Genomic DNA, 16,493 nt, shown 5'->3' on the forward strand with positions numbered 1-16,493 from the left:
CAGAGTCATTGATTTATGAAGATCATTTTTTTCATTTTGTAACTTTTTAAATTGTCTGCATTCGGGTATATGTTCCTTTTGTAAATCTTCGGAAACTGAACTGTTCTCAATTTTAACTAAATAACGTGCTTGACAAGAATGATCGATGCAACGGTAGTAACGTTCAATATTATTTGAATTAATAATATTTGTATGATCATGCGAATAAAGCATATCTTTGCGAACAATTGTATCAGGATATTTTCCAGTAACTGCGGGAATATTTTTAACTGCAATATAACTAAAATATCTTCTGACAGCTTTAGATTCATTTTCGGCGTATTTAATATTAAAATATTGAAGAACTTGTTTGATTATATTCGTTTTTTCATCTCTCGATGTTGATTTTTGGTATTTATCAGATTGTTCCCTGATAAATATTTTATTTTCGTCTGTAAAGTTTGCTCTTTTTTGATTAAATATAGATGATTTTCCCATTAAAAAATGAAATGATGCAAAATTTACGAAAACCGTTCGAAAATTGAATCAAAAATGAAAAGTAATACTTAAATGAGGAATTCTTTGAGATATTGGTCTTAGATTGAATGTAGCGTCATTCTTATATAGAATATATATTCATATCATCGGAAATATGATAAAAAGCATATAATAAATGTCAAAAAAGTGAACAAATAAGCAAAGATATTTTTTAAAAAACAATGAAAAGTAATACTTAAATGAGGAATTCTTTGAGATATTGGTCTTAGATTGAATGTAGCGTCACAAATTTCACAAATATAATTTACTATACAATTTTATTCATTTTTTTAAAATGGCTGACGACAGTCTGTATCAACTAACTCAACTAGTCAAGCATAATGATTATTCTTCGGATTCATTAAATCAACTTTATCAATGCATAAGTACAATGACAGAAAGATCAATTGGATGCTTGAATTGGGATAAATTTTTCAAAAAAATCACAGTGACTGATGAAGTTCTTTTACATTTTTTAGCATCCGTTTTAAACATTGAAAAGATATCAGAATGTTTCAAGGATTCTATTTTTTATCACAATATTAATCTTGAAAAATTCAGTAATTTAACTGAAACAGAACAACAAACAATTTTAAATTCCTACAAAGCGGATAAATTTACATATTACATAATGTGCTCACAAATTGTAAAATCAAACTGGAACAATTTATCCCAAACTTTAGTTAATATTGCAAATCAATATTTGCCATTTTTAGATGAAGAAAAGCAAATATATATATTTACTGAAATAACTGGCAATTATCAAAATTTTGAAATTTCAGTTGCAAACTTGTTACTTTTTTATGAAAACAATGAAGAAAAATTAAGCAACTGTTTTAATTTAACATTGTTCCAGCAAATTTATTCCAAAAATGGAATCGAGCAAATGATATTTTTTGCTGCAAATACAATTTGTTGCAATAACACTTCTATCAATTTTTACAATCTCCTTGAAATTGAAGAAATGAATCCATTTGATTTTTTTTATTTCTCAATTCAATATAAAGAGATATTAAATTGCGATGATTTTCCAAAAGTTACAGAAGTAATCACAGGTTTAATCTCAGCTTCAAATATTAATGCTATTATGCGAATTTGCCAAAAAATTTTGGATAAAATTACATTTTATAAATGTAATTATTGCCATATTACCTCAATATGGAATTTTATCACAAATGCAGCAATAATTCTTCCTGATGAAGATTTATTAATCAAATTATTAAAATTCATAGAAAAAACAGAAAAAGCAACAGATGAATTATTCGAACCGGAGAATGATTTGGGTTTCTATGAATATTTAAATTCGATTTTCTCAGATATTACATCTGCGAGAAATAAGCAATTTCTCTTGGAATTTCTAAATACCCATGAAGATGACTTCACTTATGATCAAACATTGTGAGGTCATTTTTGATCAACAAATTAATTGAAATTCCGATCAAAAAAAATTCACAAATTGGATCAAAAAAATCGAATCTCAAGTTAAAAATAAAAAATTTCTACATTTTTATCAAATTTAGATTTTTTTTTCAAATCATGCGAATTGATTGAATAATTGCATATTTTATCCCATGCATCTAGAAGTATGTGTAATATTTTTGCTTTCATCAAGAAATTGTCGAATTTGATCTTAATTTTTTTTGAAAAATATACTTTTAGAAAAAGAAATAGTGATTGAATAGCTGCCCATGCTGTAAAAGGGTTATTTTTACAAGTAAAAAAATTGTTATTTTTCGAGCAAGTCGAGGCTTTTTTACCATCTTATTTTTGAAAAATTTACGAAAAATTATATCTGAAAAAACGCTTCATTTTGATATCTTACAATGATAAAATACCAATGTTGCTGGGATATAATAGCTACACCTGGACATCTACTACATTAATGCGTATGACAGGTAAAGTTGATTTCAAAAGTATAGCCTGGAAAGATTACAATAAATCAACGATAATTCAAAAAATTTTCTTATAAGTTAACATAATAAAAATTTAATTTTTATATTGCTTGTATTATACTTAAGTATATAATATATTTAAATCTTAGAATGAAAATTCGGGACGCCCTAGCTATTCAATTTTCCCTTAGGACGCCCATAAACCTCTCAAAAATGTGATGTAAATATCACAATTTTGAGAAATTTACACTAGGACGCCTTAGGACGCCAACCCCCTTTTTTACCGTTTAATATTAAACCCATTGCTTTTGCATTTGATAATAAATTAATTGAAAATGCAAAAATTTGGGAATTAATTCCAGATATTGAATTTATAACAAATATTAAGGATAAATGGTTCAAACGAATTCCAACCACAAAAGTTCTTTGTAAATTAATGATCAAAACTGAGGAAAAAGAATTTCATGAATTTACATATCATCCAAATAAAGTTTCAGAACTAGAAAATGAAAAACTTCAGAAAAAATTAAACGATAGACTTTCAAATGATCGTATTGAAAAAATAAATAAACTAGCAGAAGTTGCATTTAATAATGAAATATTTGATGAATATAACCTTGAACTCAGTGATGGACTTTAAGTCCTGGGCACTTTGTGCCTTGGACTTTAAGTCCTGGGCACTTTGTGTCTTGAACTTTAAGGACCCGGGCTCAACGAGTCATGATTTATGAAATCAATTATTTGATTTATTCTTTCTTCAATAATTTCTATTCTTTTTGTTAAATCATCAATTTTCATTAATGAGGTGATTCTTGATTGAGGAATAGATTTTAAACTAACAACACCTTTTATTTTTGAAATTTTGAATCCATCAACTTTAAACATTTTATTCAATTTACATGTTGTCAATTCTTCAAATAATTTTTTATTATTAGCATAATAGTCATTAAATTCTTCAACAGATGAAAAAATTTTTGTTTCAGTAATGGGTTTAACAATGTTTATTTTATTTTGAACATCTTGACACTCATTTATTTCTTCCTCCTCTGTTTCATTTATTTTTAAAATCGGTTTCATTTATCATTAAATAAAAATTAGAATATAAGTGATGAAATATATTTTTTAATTAATATTAAATCAGAAATGGCGGCAGGATTCTTTAAAAAGTTATGGGAAGGAATTAAGAAAGCTGCAAGTTGGGTTCATCAAAAGATTATTAAACCCATTGCAAACTTTTTGGCACCAGTAGCGAAAACGGCAGGAACTATCATAGGTGGAGTATTAGGTGCTAAAGCAGGTAATCCAGCGATGGGAGCACAAGCAGGTAACGCAGTTGGTGGAATTGCTGAAGGAATACTTAATAAAATAGGAGGAAAGTAGTGGAAAAATAAATATTATTTTTATCTCAATATCGGTTGTAGTCGACGATAAACTTTATCTCCTTTATTTAATACTTCCCTTACCGGAACATTAGGTGCTATTTGTTCTGCAACGTCACTAATTGCTTCTTTATTCTTAAATATCCAATTTGCTCCCTTCTTCATTGTTTCCCAAACTTTATGCGCTCCTCTTTTTACTTTATCCCATAACTTTTTAAAGAATCCTGCAGCCATAGTTGATTATTTCATTAAAATTAAAAATTCATTTTCATCTTTTAATTTTGATTTTTTTATTTCATCATAAATGACGACTAACTATTTGGTGCCAAACACTAAACCAATTAATGGAAATGTATTTCATTCATTCGAAAAGATAAATGAAATATTCGCAAAGAATGACGGTAGAAGATATTATAGAGAACTTGAAAGTTCATGCTATGACTCTGATACTCCATATTTTGATGATAAACAAACTCATTTAAGAATTACAAATCCGGCTCATGATGTGAACCAATTAGGTGACACATATATTAAACGCAAAGTTAAAGCAACTCTAGTTTCAAATAAAGCTTTCACATGTGATGCCGCTTTTAAATGCATGCGTTTATTCGTTGGTTACAAATCATCAAATCAAAGCTTTAAACAATTAGAAGTAGAAACCGAAAGAGGTGATGCCGGTTATCTTCAGATGGATTGCGCCCGTGAATCTTTCGCATTTGCAACATATAAACCAAAATCAGAAAGGAAAGTTAAAAAGTTTGTTCATTCGTTATATAATAATGTTCAAAAATATGATAACTCAGTATGTGGTAAATATATTGACCCTTCAGAAGTTTTCAAGAAAGCAAATGAAGAAGTTGATGTCACTTTTGATATGATTATTCCGGTAAATGATTTGTTAGCATTTCAGGCGTTCGATGATTATCCCAAATCATTTGGTGAAATCATTTTGAAATATTATGTTTTCAGGGATACTTTGGTATTTTGTCAGGTTGACCCGTTAAGAGTTGCTGATTTACAAAATTACGTTTATGAAAAGATAACTGATGAAAATTATGAAAAGATTATGAATCATGTTTATAAATACGATCGCAAATTCCAACAAATCGGACTTCCTGCAAAATTAATTACAAGCTTAGCCGCTACATCTGCTGACGCAACAGTTGAAGACGTTATTATTTCATGCACAAAGATGGAAGTTTTAGAGGATAAATGCATTACACCAGGATACGGTTTAATTGAAGAATCAGTTAAAGCAATACCACGTTTATTCAGTAAGGAAGATCCATTCATGATTCCAGCTCAACATATTGACGTTCGTTCACTAAATGGAGGTTGCATCACTCCTGAAGGTATCAGTTCTGATTTCTCATACGCTCTTCATAATGTTACAGATGTTGTGTTAACATTTCCGAAGAATGCAATGCAAAGAACGGTTTTAGAAAATCCAATGCTTCGAGGTCTCAGGTCACTATAGATTCCAGAAACTTCCCCGATCAAGCGATGACCACAGTGGGTGACATATTCTTTACACGTATGCTTCAAGCTTCTGATTTAGATGGAGTGAATGAATGCACAGAAGAATACGAGGACTCATTAACTAGACCACTGAATGATGATAATGGCGCCATTAGCTAGAACATGGAAAGACCAAACTTCATTCTTATGCACTATTCCAGTTCAACGTGATGGAGCGGGTATATTCTTTGATGGATTAGAAACTTTCAACTCACAAGTTACAGTACAAGTGAAAGCTTATCCAATCATTCAGGGTGAAAATGACACTTACTGTTCAAAGGTGACAAATCCTCCTCAGGTTTGGTTTACTAGGACTACATATTGGACATGGACACCGGATGAAGGTTTGAAATATCATCCAACAGGTACACCACCACAGTATAGAAGTTCATATGATGAAATATTGATGAATAGAAATGTTTAAAATTATAAATTTATTTTTGATTAAATGGATTTCAATTCTGAAGAATTAGCAGGAGTATATAATACATACGTAGATGATATGATTAATGAAGCATTGAGTGATAATAGAAATGCTCTATCTAAGGAAAAATTAATGAAAATTCCATATTCTGAATGTTACTTAAATTCAATCACTGCAGCAATTGGTAAACAAAATAAAGGTAAAACATTAACGATATTAAAACAAATTATCATTATTGCTAACACTTCACCTTATTCTCATGTGTTAATTTATATCAACCGTTCAGGTTCACCTTCAGATGATACATTTGAATCATTAAAGCATTTAATAAAAATTCCAATTATTTATTTATCACAAGAAGAAGCAGAAGATTATTTAAAAAACTTTTTAATGTATAAAGAGTTATATAATACAATCAAGAAGCAAGGATTAGAGGATAAAATTATTGATAAACAACGGGATGAATTATTTGAAACACTTTCTATTTCAAATTTTGATAAAGAATTTTTGCATTCACTAATTTTTCTAGATGATGCCGTGAAATCAAAACTAATAACTAATGAGAAATCATATTTTAATCAATTATTAACTCAATGTCGACACATTCAGTGTTCATTCTTTATGGCTGTTCAATACTTTAAAGCATTAAGCACAAACATTAAATCAAACCTGTCCACCCTTTTCATTTTCAGTGGTTTTAGTCGTCAACAGTTGAACGTTATGCTTTATCAAGTGAATTTACCAATGAGCATTAATGAACTTTACACACAATATCAACAATTAGGAGAACATGGAAAAATAATAGTTGATTTAAATAAAGGTTCCATTAAATTCGAATAACTTTTTTATAATTAATTTTTATTTTTTATTTATAATTAAACATGACAGAAATTGCAAATCTTCTACAGGTTCCATTAAAACAAGGAACAAACAAAAAGGGTGCATATAATAGAACTATGAAAGTTCCAGACGGAATGAAAGAATTAGTCCACATTGTTGCCGGTCTTCAAAAGGATGTTAAACAAATGAGAAACGTTTTAACATTACCAGAAGCTCAAGCATATGCCAAACGTCATGGACCAAATTGGGAAGCACATGAAGCAGACATTACAGGACCAAATGGAAAGCCTGATGGAATAAATGAAGTCTTTGTTACTGATGGTCAAGGAAATATTAAAGTCATAAATGGGTATAAATTAACAATGACGGATTATCCTAAACGTAAAGCATATAATGAACGTTATCCTATGCAATTTGATGAAAATGGAAAAGCTGTTAAACAACATATCGGAGACAGTAAAGATGGACCAATTCTTTCATACCGTCATAATCCATATTCTTATTTCAATGAAGAATTAAACGCTATTGAAGAGGGACCGGATGGATTACCACGATATGTTAATCAGTTTGATGGTCAATATGCAAATTTAGACCTGAAATTCCAGCTAAGAAATTCTTTAAAGTTGCTTTATTCGATCCAGTGTTCAATGAACAGAAAGAAGCAATGAAAGCAGAATTTAAACCAATTCAAGTGGCAAGAATTTCTTCATCTTCACTTTCAGAAGCGTTCAAGGAATTGATAAAGAAACCACTTTATTCTCAACAAGGTTATAACTTTGATTTAATTAAAGAAAGTGATAGACGTAAATTAGAAAAATCGGATGGTTTTAAGAATGCATGTAATGAAATGATTAAAGATATTGTAAATGATAAAATAAGACTGGAAGAAACTCAAACCATTATCAATAACATAATTGGTGCAGTTACAAAGAAAGTATAAGCAAACAAGGATGAACCTTGGGATATTACCGTAACAACTAAATAAAACTTTAAATATATTTTTCTTTTTTTTATTCAATTATAAATGAGAAGACGTTTCACAAGTCAAAAGAACACAAACGCAAAAGCAGAGATTACGGTTGGTTATAATGTAAATGATGATAAATCACGAATTATTCAAAATGTTAAAGTTAATGTTAGTCCTGAATTAACAAGGTCAGCAACTCAACCAAATTTATTAACTCGTGACTTACCGAAAAAGAGGAGGAGCAAAATAAAGAAGATGGAGACCCAATCATTTTATCTGAACCGGTAAAGAACCTGTTGAAATTCCCACTTATCCAACATACCCAGCACCACTTGATAACCCATATAAAATAGACATTAATTCTGAATTAATGAAAATATATCGCGATATCATAACTGATAATTATGATTCAATAATAAATTTAATTGACCAATCCGGTTTAATTATTTTACCTTATGAATCATTAATTCACATTATCGCCATTCTTTGTGATGTTCAAGATTCAGACGTGAAGATTCAATTTTTCATAGATGATGAGGTTTCATGCTGCGGAACAGTTGCAAAAATAAATCCTATAAAGGATATTAGCACAATTAAGATATCAAAGAACGGAACAACAACTGAACTTCATTTAACATATAATGATATTTATAATAAAATAGTTGATGAATATAAAATATCACTTGAAAAATTCTTTGTTAAGGCTATTTAATATTCAAGCATTAACATTATCGAATAATAATCCTTTGAATCATAATCGATAATAATTGACCTTTCACCAGTTTCTATCGTTTGTTTTATTTCTTTTTGTTCCCCACTATCCGGATCAGTCATTGTAATTGTTTTTGTTATAGTATCTGCTTTATCTTTAACTTCAATCTTTTTTCCATCGGGATATTTAAACCAAAATTCCAAAAATTCGATATTGTCAATCTGTTCATATTTTAATCTATCAATTACATTTTTAATACCATCTGAAAATCTTATGAAATGGTCATTATATGGGTTTGATTGAACTAAATTTGAATGAAGTGAAATATAACCTGATGATGAATATGACATCGACTCATATTTTCTGAAAACACTAAAATTTATAACATGAATGAATTTCTTATTCGTTGAATTTATGAATTCTTGAGGTAATCTTATTCTAGTTTTATTTATCACTGGAAAATAACGCTTTACCATATTTTTAATCGTAATAAAAAAGTCAATTATCAATATTATTTCGAATAATAGTGTGAATTAAATTTAACAGTTAGTGGAATTTATAATGTTACTCTCGTTTCTGTGAGTGGTAAATTTAATCCCATTCTTTTAGACCCTTCAGATTATATATCATTTATTAAAGATGACCATGAAAAAACGTATGATATGTATATAAATAATGTGATAGTGAGGGATATTAACACAATTTTAAGTTATTTAAATGAATCATTTATCGTATGGTATGAAGAAAATTTTAAATCAAAACCTGATAAACTTTTTGAACTTGATGAAATAAATAACCTTATTAAATTTCCGCTGAAAATTAAATTTTGTACTCCTCGTCTTCGTTCATTGTTGGGGATATTAAATTTTGAAAAAGATGTTGGGGATGTTTTGTATTCTGACACTGGTTCCAATTTCATTTTAATCAAATGTGATAAAGTTAATACCCCAATGAGATTTTCACATCAAACATTAGACCCTAACTCTTACCCATCAATACAAAACATTTTATCCATCAACTTAAACATATTTTCTTTATCATATCCATTTCAATTATCCGGGAATTCATTTATTCTTCATTCAAAAGATTTATCAAATATTAAATTTAGAATAACTGACCTATTTGATTGTGATTTAGAATTTATGAATGAAATATTATGGCAATTTCAAATAGAAAAAATAGCTGATGAGATAACGGATTAAATATTTATTTTTAAATCGTAATAAATGATTAAACAACAGCAACCACAGACCATTACATACGCCACATATGCATATAATTCAAAGACGGCAGAACAAACGCAAAGGTTGAAATATGGAGATTTGGAGATAGTATTGAAAAATGACCATTTTGAATTCGTTTGCAAAGGTGGTGCGGTGATATCAAATATAAAAGAAATTTTATTTATGAATTCAAAAATTAAAGGTATAACGGATGATATAACATCAATTCCACCAGAAGAACAAAGATATTACGCATTAAATGCATTTCCTAAAGTTTTGAAGATTGGAAGATTTAATTTAAATGAGGAATTCATAAAAGGTTTCCTAAATGACATAATGAAGAAAGCAGATAAGGAATATGTGGATAGTGTGTTAGTGAAGAAGGCGGATAAGGAATATGTGGATGAAAAAGATAATGAAATATATGAAAAAATTAAAGAAATGGTTGAATGGTATCATGAACGGACATCAAAGATTTTAAAAACTAAAGCTGATACAGGATGGGTTTCAGGATGTTTAGACCTTAAAGCAGATAAAACTTATGTTAATGATGAGTTAAATAAGAAGGCAGATAAGGAATACGTTGATACCGAGTTAGCAAAGAAAGCTGATATATCATTTGTTAATGAAGAAATAAAACAATCGGAGGTCTATTTTACCCCACCATTTTTAAATTTTATGAAATCATCAGATAAAACATTTGAAGATATTGAATGGTTATGTTTCGATGGAGTGACCATGTATTTATTTTATACAGGCGGAGTGCTTTATTATTTTAAAACAAATGATTTTAAAAACTATGAATCATTTACTCCATCCGTTTTGAATCCTGATACACGAGAGCCAATCATTAATCCAAGAATTTTTTATGTTGAATATAATAACGGCAAATTTATGGGAATGATAACGGTTGGAGATGATTTTTGCCCTTGTTATTCATTCGATTGTATCCAATGGTTCAAATGTAATTTAAATCAAGATGTTAAATTTAAATATCCAAATAATCCTATTAGATGTGTTAATAATAAATGGGTACTAATTTATGAAGTCAATCAAATTTTCATTAGTGAGGATGGGATAAATTATTATATGTTTAGTATGATGTCATCAGATTTGAAAATTGATTATACAAGTAAATGGTATTACATTAACAACATGTGTTTTATCCTACAAAATGATAAAATTTATAGATCATATTCAATACCATTTGGTCGTTTTGAACAAATTTTTCAAGCTGATGGAGACATTGAAGCTTTATGTTATGCTTCAAATGTTTGTGTTCTTGTTTCAGGTAGTATGTTATTCATATCCTGTAAGTTATAACAGACATATTTATTTATCACAAGATTTTTCACAGGATCCAGAGAAAACACCAAATTGGGAATTGGTTTATTCATTCACTCCAAAATTTACTCGAAATTATAGATTTACAAATTTGTTTTATATTGATGGGTATTTCATTGCTTTTGGATGTGGTGATTTAGTAAATATCAGTAGTGATGGAAAAAATTGGTCTGAAATCACAAAATTTCAAGATGTTAAAAAAGCAATTTTCAAAAATAATATGTTAATATTGATGACAATACCAATTTTAACTTCTTACACGATTTCAATATTATATAATAAATTCAATATTCATAATGGATTAAATAAGAAAGCAGATAAGGAATGGGTTAATACTGAGTTAAAGAAGAAAGCAGATAAGGAATGGGTTAATACTGAGTTAAAGAAGAAAGCAGATAAGGAATGGGTTAATACTGAGTTAAAGAAGAAAGCAGATAAGGAATGGGTTAATACTGAGTTAAATACAATGTTTGAAATGATTTACCCCATTGGTTCAATATATACATCAATGAATTCAACAAATCCATCAACATTATTTGGATTTGGTACATGGCAGCAGATAACCGATCGTTTTTTATATTGTACAAACTCATCAAAACAAACCGGTGGAAGTAAAACAATTACGGGTGAAAATTTACCTGCTCACAGTCATTACGTTAATTTAAACACAACCGAAGCAGGATGGCATAAGCATAGATATTGGGATTGGTCAGGAATGACAAAAGGTAAAGGATATGATGTTAAAGATGACGTTAAATTTGCTATTAATTGTTACTGGAACGATACACAGGGTTCAGGTAATCATACACATAATGTTTCAGGATATACACAAACGACGGGACAGAGTAAAGATTACATGCCGCCTTATATGACAGTTTATGCATGGTTTCGGACGGATTGAAAGTCCCGAGCTCCAATTCAGCATACCTCATTAATGAAATTACAGAATTTTTGAATAAATGAGGGGCTACCATATGTGGAGGTGCACCAGGTAAACTAACTTCTTTTAAAAAATGAGACAACATGACATTTAGACAACAACACAGGAGGAAGGCAGTTATGAATTATTTTTGAAGAACTGTAGGTGCTACCATGTTGTCATGTTGACGACATGACATTGTGTCAACAACACAGGAGGAAGGCAGTTATGAATTATTTTTGAAGAACTGTAGGTGCTACCATGTTACCGGGTGCTACCAGGTAAACTAACTTCTTTTAAAAAATGAGACAACATGACATTTAGACAACAACACAGGAGGAAGGCAGTTATGAATTATTTTTGAAGAACTGTAGGTGCTGCCATGTTGTCATGTACTACCAGGTCAACTAACTTCTTTTAAAAAATGAGACAACATGACATTTAGACAACAACACAGGAAATAAATGTTTACGTAAATGTTTTGTCAAACATGAGTGTAAATGTTTTGTCAAACATGAGTGTAAATGTTTTGTCATGATGATTTCATCGTAAATGTTTTGTCAAACATGAGTGTAAATGTTTTGTCAAACATGAGTGTAAATGTTTTGTCATGACTTCTTCATCGTTAATGAGTGTAAATGATCCAAAAATAATGTTTACGTTAATGGTTTCCGGTTATTCAATAATTAATTATTTTTGAAGAACTGTAGGTGCTACCATGTTACCGGGTGCTACCAGGTAAACTAACTTCTTTTAAAAAATGAGACAACATGACATTTAGACAACAACATAGGAGGAAGGCAAAAATAAATTCAAATCATTTACTTAAAGCTTCATTTACAGGTATTTCATCGTCAGTAAATGAATCCTCATTATCGTTTAGTTCAACCTGTTTATATAATCCTTTCATTTCTTCTTTCAAAACATAACACCATGTTTGTTTATCGTCTATTCTTCTATGTTTCCTATCACATTTATCCTTAATGCTCATTTGAAAATTCTTGTCTTTCATGTCTGATGGTTTGCAGAATAGAGCATTTTTACACGTCATACCTGCACACAATTCATCATAATGTGTATTTATCCATACATCTAAAGGATTTGTTGATAATTCAATTAAATCTTGTTTGGCTTCAGTCATCGGTATGATTCGTACATTAAATGATGAAAGGTCGTAATTGATAAAATACGTCAGTAAATTATCATAAAATTCCTTAGTGCATGAATCCATTAAATTCTTGAAGTAATCAAATTGACCTTTGAATTTACCATTAACCCTTAAAACTACGTATCTTCTGTCTCCAACTTCAATTTTGACAGGGTAGACGTTATTAGTTACGAAAATGAAATTGGCAACATTCTGAGCAGTTCTTCTGGGTTGATTCTTTTCATTAATTCTAATCTCATTATCCGTTATAATTGATTTCAAAGCGTTGAAGTTTGCGAGTCTGTCTTCACCAACATTCTTGAGTTCATTAAGTACAAGAAACATTTTATTTTCAACTACTGAGTTGAAATTACCCGTTAACTCACTTATTTCAGTAATGTTTTTGCATGAATAACCAGCGAGAAGTTCAGAAATAATGTCTGTGAATCTGTTTTTACCTGTTCCCTGAAGTCCTTTCAAAATAATTGCTGTTTCATTCTTGATTCCAGGATGTTGAATCATTGATGCAATCCAGCCGAGTAGATATTTATACACTTCATCGTTATTATCACAAATGGCTTCATTAATGAAATTCATAAACATCTCAATTTTTGAGTAATCTGTTTTTTCGAGAATGTTGTATTTATAACCTTGAAACGTTGAGAAAACATCTGGGGAATCAGATTTAAAGCAAACACCCTTAACGGTTAATGAAGACAATTGATTTAATAGTACGTCCCATGCTGTTATTGTTTTACCTTCTTCTTTAAATAATTTAATCATTTTGAGTGACTCTTTCATGTTTGATTGAAGAACGAATGATATTTGATTCATTTTATCATGAATATTATAGTCTTTTTGAATGAAGTATTTGTTTCCACAATCTACAAAACGAATGACACGTGATAAATCCTCAATTACTTCAGAACTGTTTTTATACTGATGATTTTCAGCTTTACGTCTAATATCTGTTATCAAAAACGAGTCATCAAGTTTTATATCAAATGTTATTTTTGGCTTACGTAATAAAGGTAAAACATATTCATCATAATATTCCTTTTGATAAAGTTTTAGAATCTTTACCAAAACAAATGGAGAAGTCATTAAATGTGCATATCTATCACGTGCTTTTTCAAAATTACTTTTTGCATTTTCTGTTAAACTGCAGAAGTTATAAACGTTATCGTATGCTTCATTAATTAAATGATTAGGTAACGAATTAATAGCTTGAAACAGTGTGAATAATGTAACTTCTTTTTCTAAATTCATGTTTCCACCGTCATTATGTACTTCAAAATCACTGATGCCATCAACTATGCTCTGGGCAAGTTTATCGTCAATGTTTACATCTTTGTTTTCATTCATGATAGTCTTTATTTCTTCGTTCTTCTGTTCAACTCTTACCTTAATATTCAAATCATTTAATATATCATTCACTGTTCTGGTTAATGTTGAATCATAACTTCCACGAATGAATGAGTATGTATTGATTGGTTCTGATGCATTCTTGCGAACTCTTGAATCAGCCATAACCACTAATGAACGCTTTGAATCATCCATTGAAGTCATGATATCGATATCATAATCATTGCAGGAATAACATTTAATCATTCTGTTCGAGGTTGAATAGAAGAAATTAGTGTTGCAATAAATGTGAAGACCTCCTGAAGCGGTTTTAACGATAACATCTTTATCCGAAAGTTTTGATAAAATGTCTTTTCTAACTGTTTCTTTAAGTTCATCATTGTACGATTTATTGATATCAACATCTATAATCGTTAAATTTGAAATTTTATTTACTAATAAAGCCATACCAGTTTTCCTTCCTCTTCCTCCATCGTGTTTGAGGTAGTTATGTAAATCAATCTTGTTTTCACCAATTCTTTCGTTGAGGGTTTTAGTTTCTGCCACAACTAATTCCTCAACTAATGAATCAATAACTTTTTCATCAGAAACGATATAGGTGCTGTTGCTGTTTGTTGCTGTCATTTATATAGGAATAAAAAAATAAAAATAATTTTAAAACTAACCTTATTTTTGGGCTGTATCAAATTTCCTATGTTGTTGTCTAAATGTCATGTTGTCTCATTTTTTAAAAGAAGTTAGTTGACCTGGTAGCACATGGTAACATGGTAGCACCTACAGTTCTTCAAAAATAATTCATAACTGCCTTCCTCTCGTGTTGTTGACACAATGTCATGTCGTCAACATGACAACATGGTAGCACCTACAGTTCTTCAAAAATAATTCATAACTGCCTTCCTCCTATGTTGTTGTCTAAATGTCATGTTGTCTCATTTTTTAAAAGAAGTTAGTTGACCTGGTAGCACATGGTAACATGGTAGCACCTACAGTTCTTCAAAAATAATTCATAACTGCCTTCCTCTCGTGTTGTTGACACAATGTCATGTCGTCACATGACAACATGGTAGCACCTACAGTTCTTCAAAAATAATTCATAACTGCCTTCCTCCTATGTTGTTGTCTAAATGTCATGTTGTCTCATTTTTTAAAAGAAGTTAGTTGACCTGGTAGCACATGGTAACATGGTAGCACCTACAGTTCTTCAAAAATAATTCATAACTGCCTTCCTCTCGTGTTGTTGACACAATGTCATGTCGTCAACATGACAACATGGTAGCACCTACAGTTCTTCAAAAATAATTCATAACTGCCTTCCTCCTATGTTGTTGTCTAAATGTCATGTTGTCTCATTTTTTAAAAGAAGTTAGTTGACCTGGTAGCACATGGTAACATGGTAGCACCTACAGTTCTTCAAAAATAATTCATAACTGCCTTCCTCTCGTGTTGTTGACACAATGTCATGTCGTCAACATGACAACATGGTAGCACCTACAGTTCTTCAAAAATAATTCATGATAAAATAACGATAACATCAAATTTTTATTTTATCATAAATGAATACCCCACAAGCTCAAAATTTACCACGAATCATAACAAGGGAGGAAATGATAAAAATGATGCGAGAACTTGCTAAAAATAACAAACCACTAAAACTGAGAAAATGCGGTTATGCAGTAATGATGGAAAGAGAGATGTTGTCGAAGAGGAATAAAAATTAAATTTGGATTGAGTTTAAAAATTCATCTTTATTAAATTCATCTCTTCCAATCAATTTATTTATTCTATTAAATTCTTTTATTTTTGCTTCACTCAGTTTAAGGATTGAACGGTAAGTTTCTAATTTTTCGATTATTTCTTTATCGTTTTCAACCCCACCACATTGCGGCTTCTTTTTGTAATAACATATTTTTGATTTAATTCTGTTTAGTTTCTTTTTATATTCATCGTCTGGACTCTTGACTGCTTTGTTGTCACTCATTTCTTACGAAATAAAAAAATTAAATATTATTTAAATATAATGGAGTAATAAAATAAATCGGAATTTCTATTAATTTATTGTCAACTTCAACTAATACATTGCCGTTAATATATCTAACAAATTCAGCTATTGTGTCAAATCTTCGTCTTCTTTTTGTCATTGATTTATCAGTTTTTCCATAATCGAGATGAATCAAAACTTTATCCCCTTGTTTAAAATTCATGAGCCCCGAATTAATTTGTTCACGTTTAACATCATTCAACCTTTCC

General features: G+C 29.8%; 5 protein-coding genes and 2 pseudogenes across 7 annotated transcripts, besides 2 other annotated features; 5 read left to right on the forward strand and 2 right to left on the reverse strand.

Annotated features, from left to right (window-relative positions):
* Nucleotides 1-2,693: part of a mobile genetic element that runs on past the window's edge.
* An 858-nt stretch (nucleotides 2,694-3,551) lies between these two features.
* Nucleotides 3,552-3,788, forward strand: TVAGG3_0194950 (N-acetylmuramoyl-l-alanine amidase family; the record flags this gene model as incomplete). Its single annotated transcript, XM_051226116.1, has 1 exon — nucleotides 3,552-3,788. One exon carries the CDS (start codon nucleotides 3,552-3,554, stop codon nucleotides 3,786-3,788), a length of 237 nt encoding a protein of 78 aa, XP_051111102.1.
* A 1,535-nt stretch (nucleotides 3,789-5,323) lies between these two features.
* Nucleotides 5,324-5,729, forward strand: TVAGG3_0194960 (annotated as a pseudogene). The gene has a single exon. A coding segment is annotated over exon 1 (406 nt).
* A 138-nt stretch (nucleotides 5,730-5,867) lies between these two features.
* Nucleotides 5,868-16,493: part of a mobile genetic element that runs on past the window's edge.
* On the forward strand, nucleotides 7,594-8,092 carry TVAGG3_0194980 (annotated as a pseudogene). The gene has a single exon. A coding segment is annotated over exon 1 (499 nt).
* On the forward strand, nucleotides 9,475-10,435 carry TVAGG3_0194990 (uncharacterized protein; the record flags this gene model as incomplete). Its single annotated transcript, XM_051226117.1, has 1 exon — nucleotides 9,475-10,435. A coding segment is annotated over one exon (961 nt), but the record flags the coding sequence as incomplete, so codon positions are not given.
* On the forward strand, nucleotides 11,036-11,716 carry TVAGG3_0195000 (keratin-associated protein family; the record flags this gene model as incomplete). The annotated part of the gene is made up of 1 exon (XM_051226118.1): nucleotides 11,036-11,716. The coding sequence occupies one exon, from the start codon at nucleotides 11,036-11,038 to the stop codon at nucleotides 11,714-11,716; it is 681 nt and encodes a 226-aa protein (XP_051111104.1).
* Nucleotides 13,340-14,411, reverse strand: TVAGG3_0195010 (phage plasmid primase P4 family; the record flags this gene model as incomplete). Its single annotated transcript, XM_051226119.1, has 1 exon — nucleotides 13,340-14,411. A coding segment is annotated over one exon (1,072 nt), but the record flags the coding sequence as incomplete, so codon positions are not given.
* On the reverse strand, nucleotides 15,961-16,224 carry TVAGG3_0195020 (uncharacterized protein; the record flags this gene model as incomplete). Its single annotated transcript, XM_051226120.1, has 1 exon — nucleotides 15,961-16,224. The coding sequence occupies one exon, from the start codon at nucleotides 16,222-16,224 to the stop codon at nucleotides 15,961-15,963; it is 264 nt and encodes an 87-aa protein (XP_051111106.1).

This window comes from Trichomonas vaginalis, chromosome IV (assembly GCF_026262505.1).
Source record: "Trichomonas vaginalis G3 chromosome IV, whole genome shotgun sequence".
Classification (NCBI taxonomy): Eukaryota; Parabasalia; order Trichomonadida; family Trichomonadidae; genus Trichomonas; species Trichomonas vaginalis.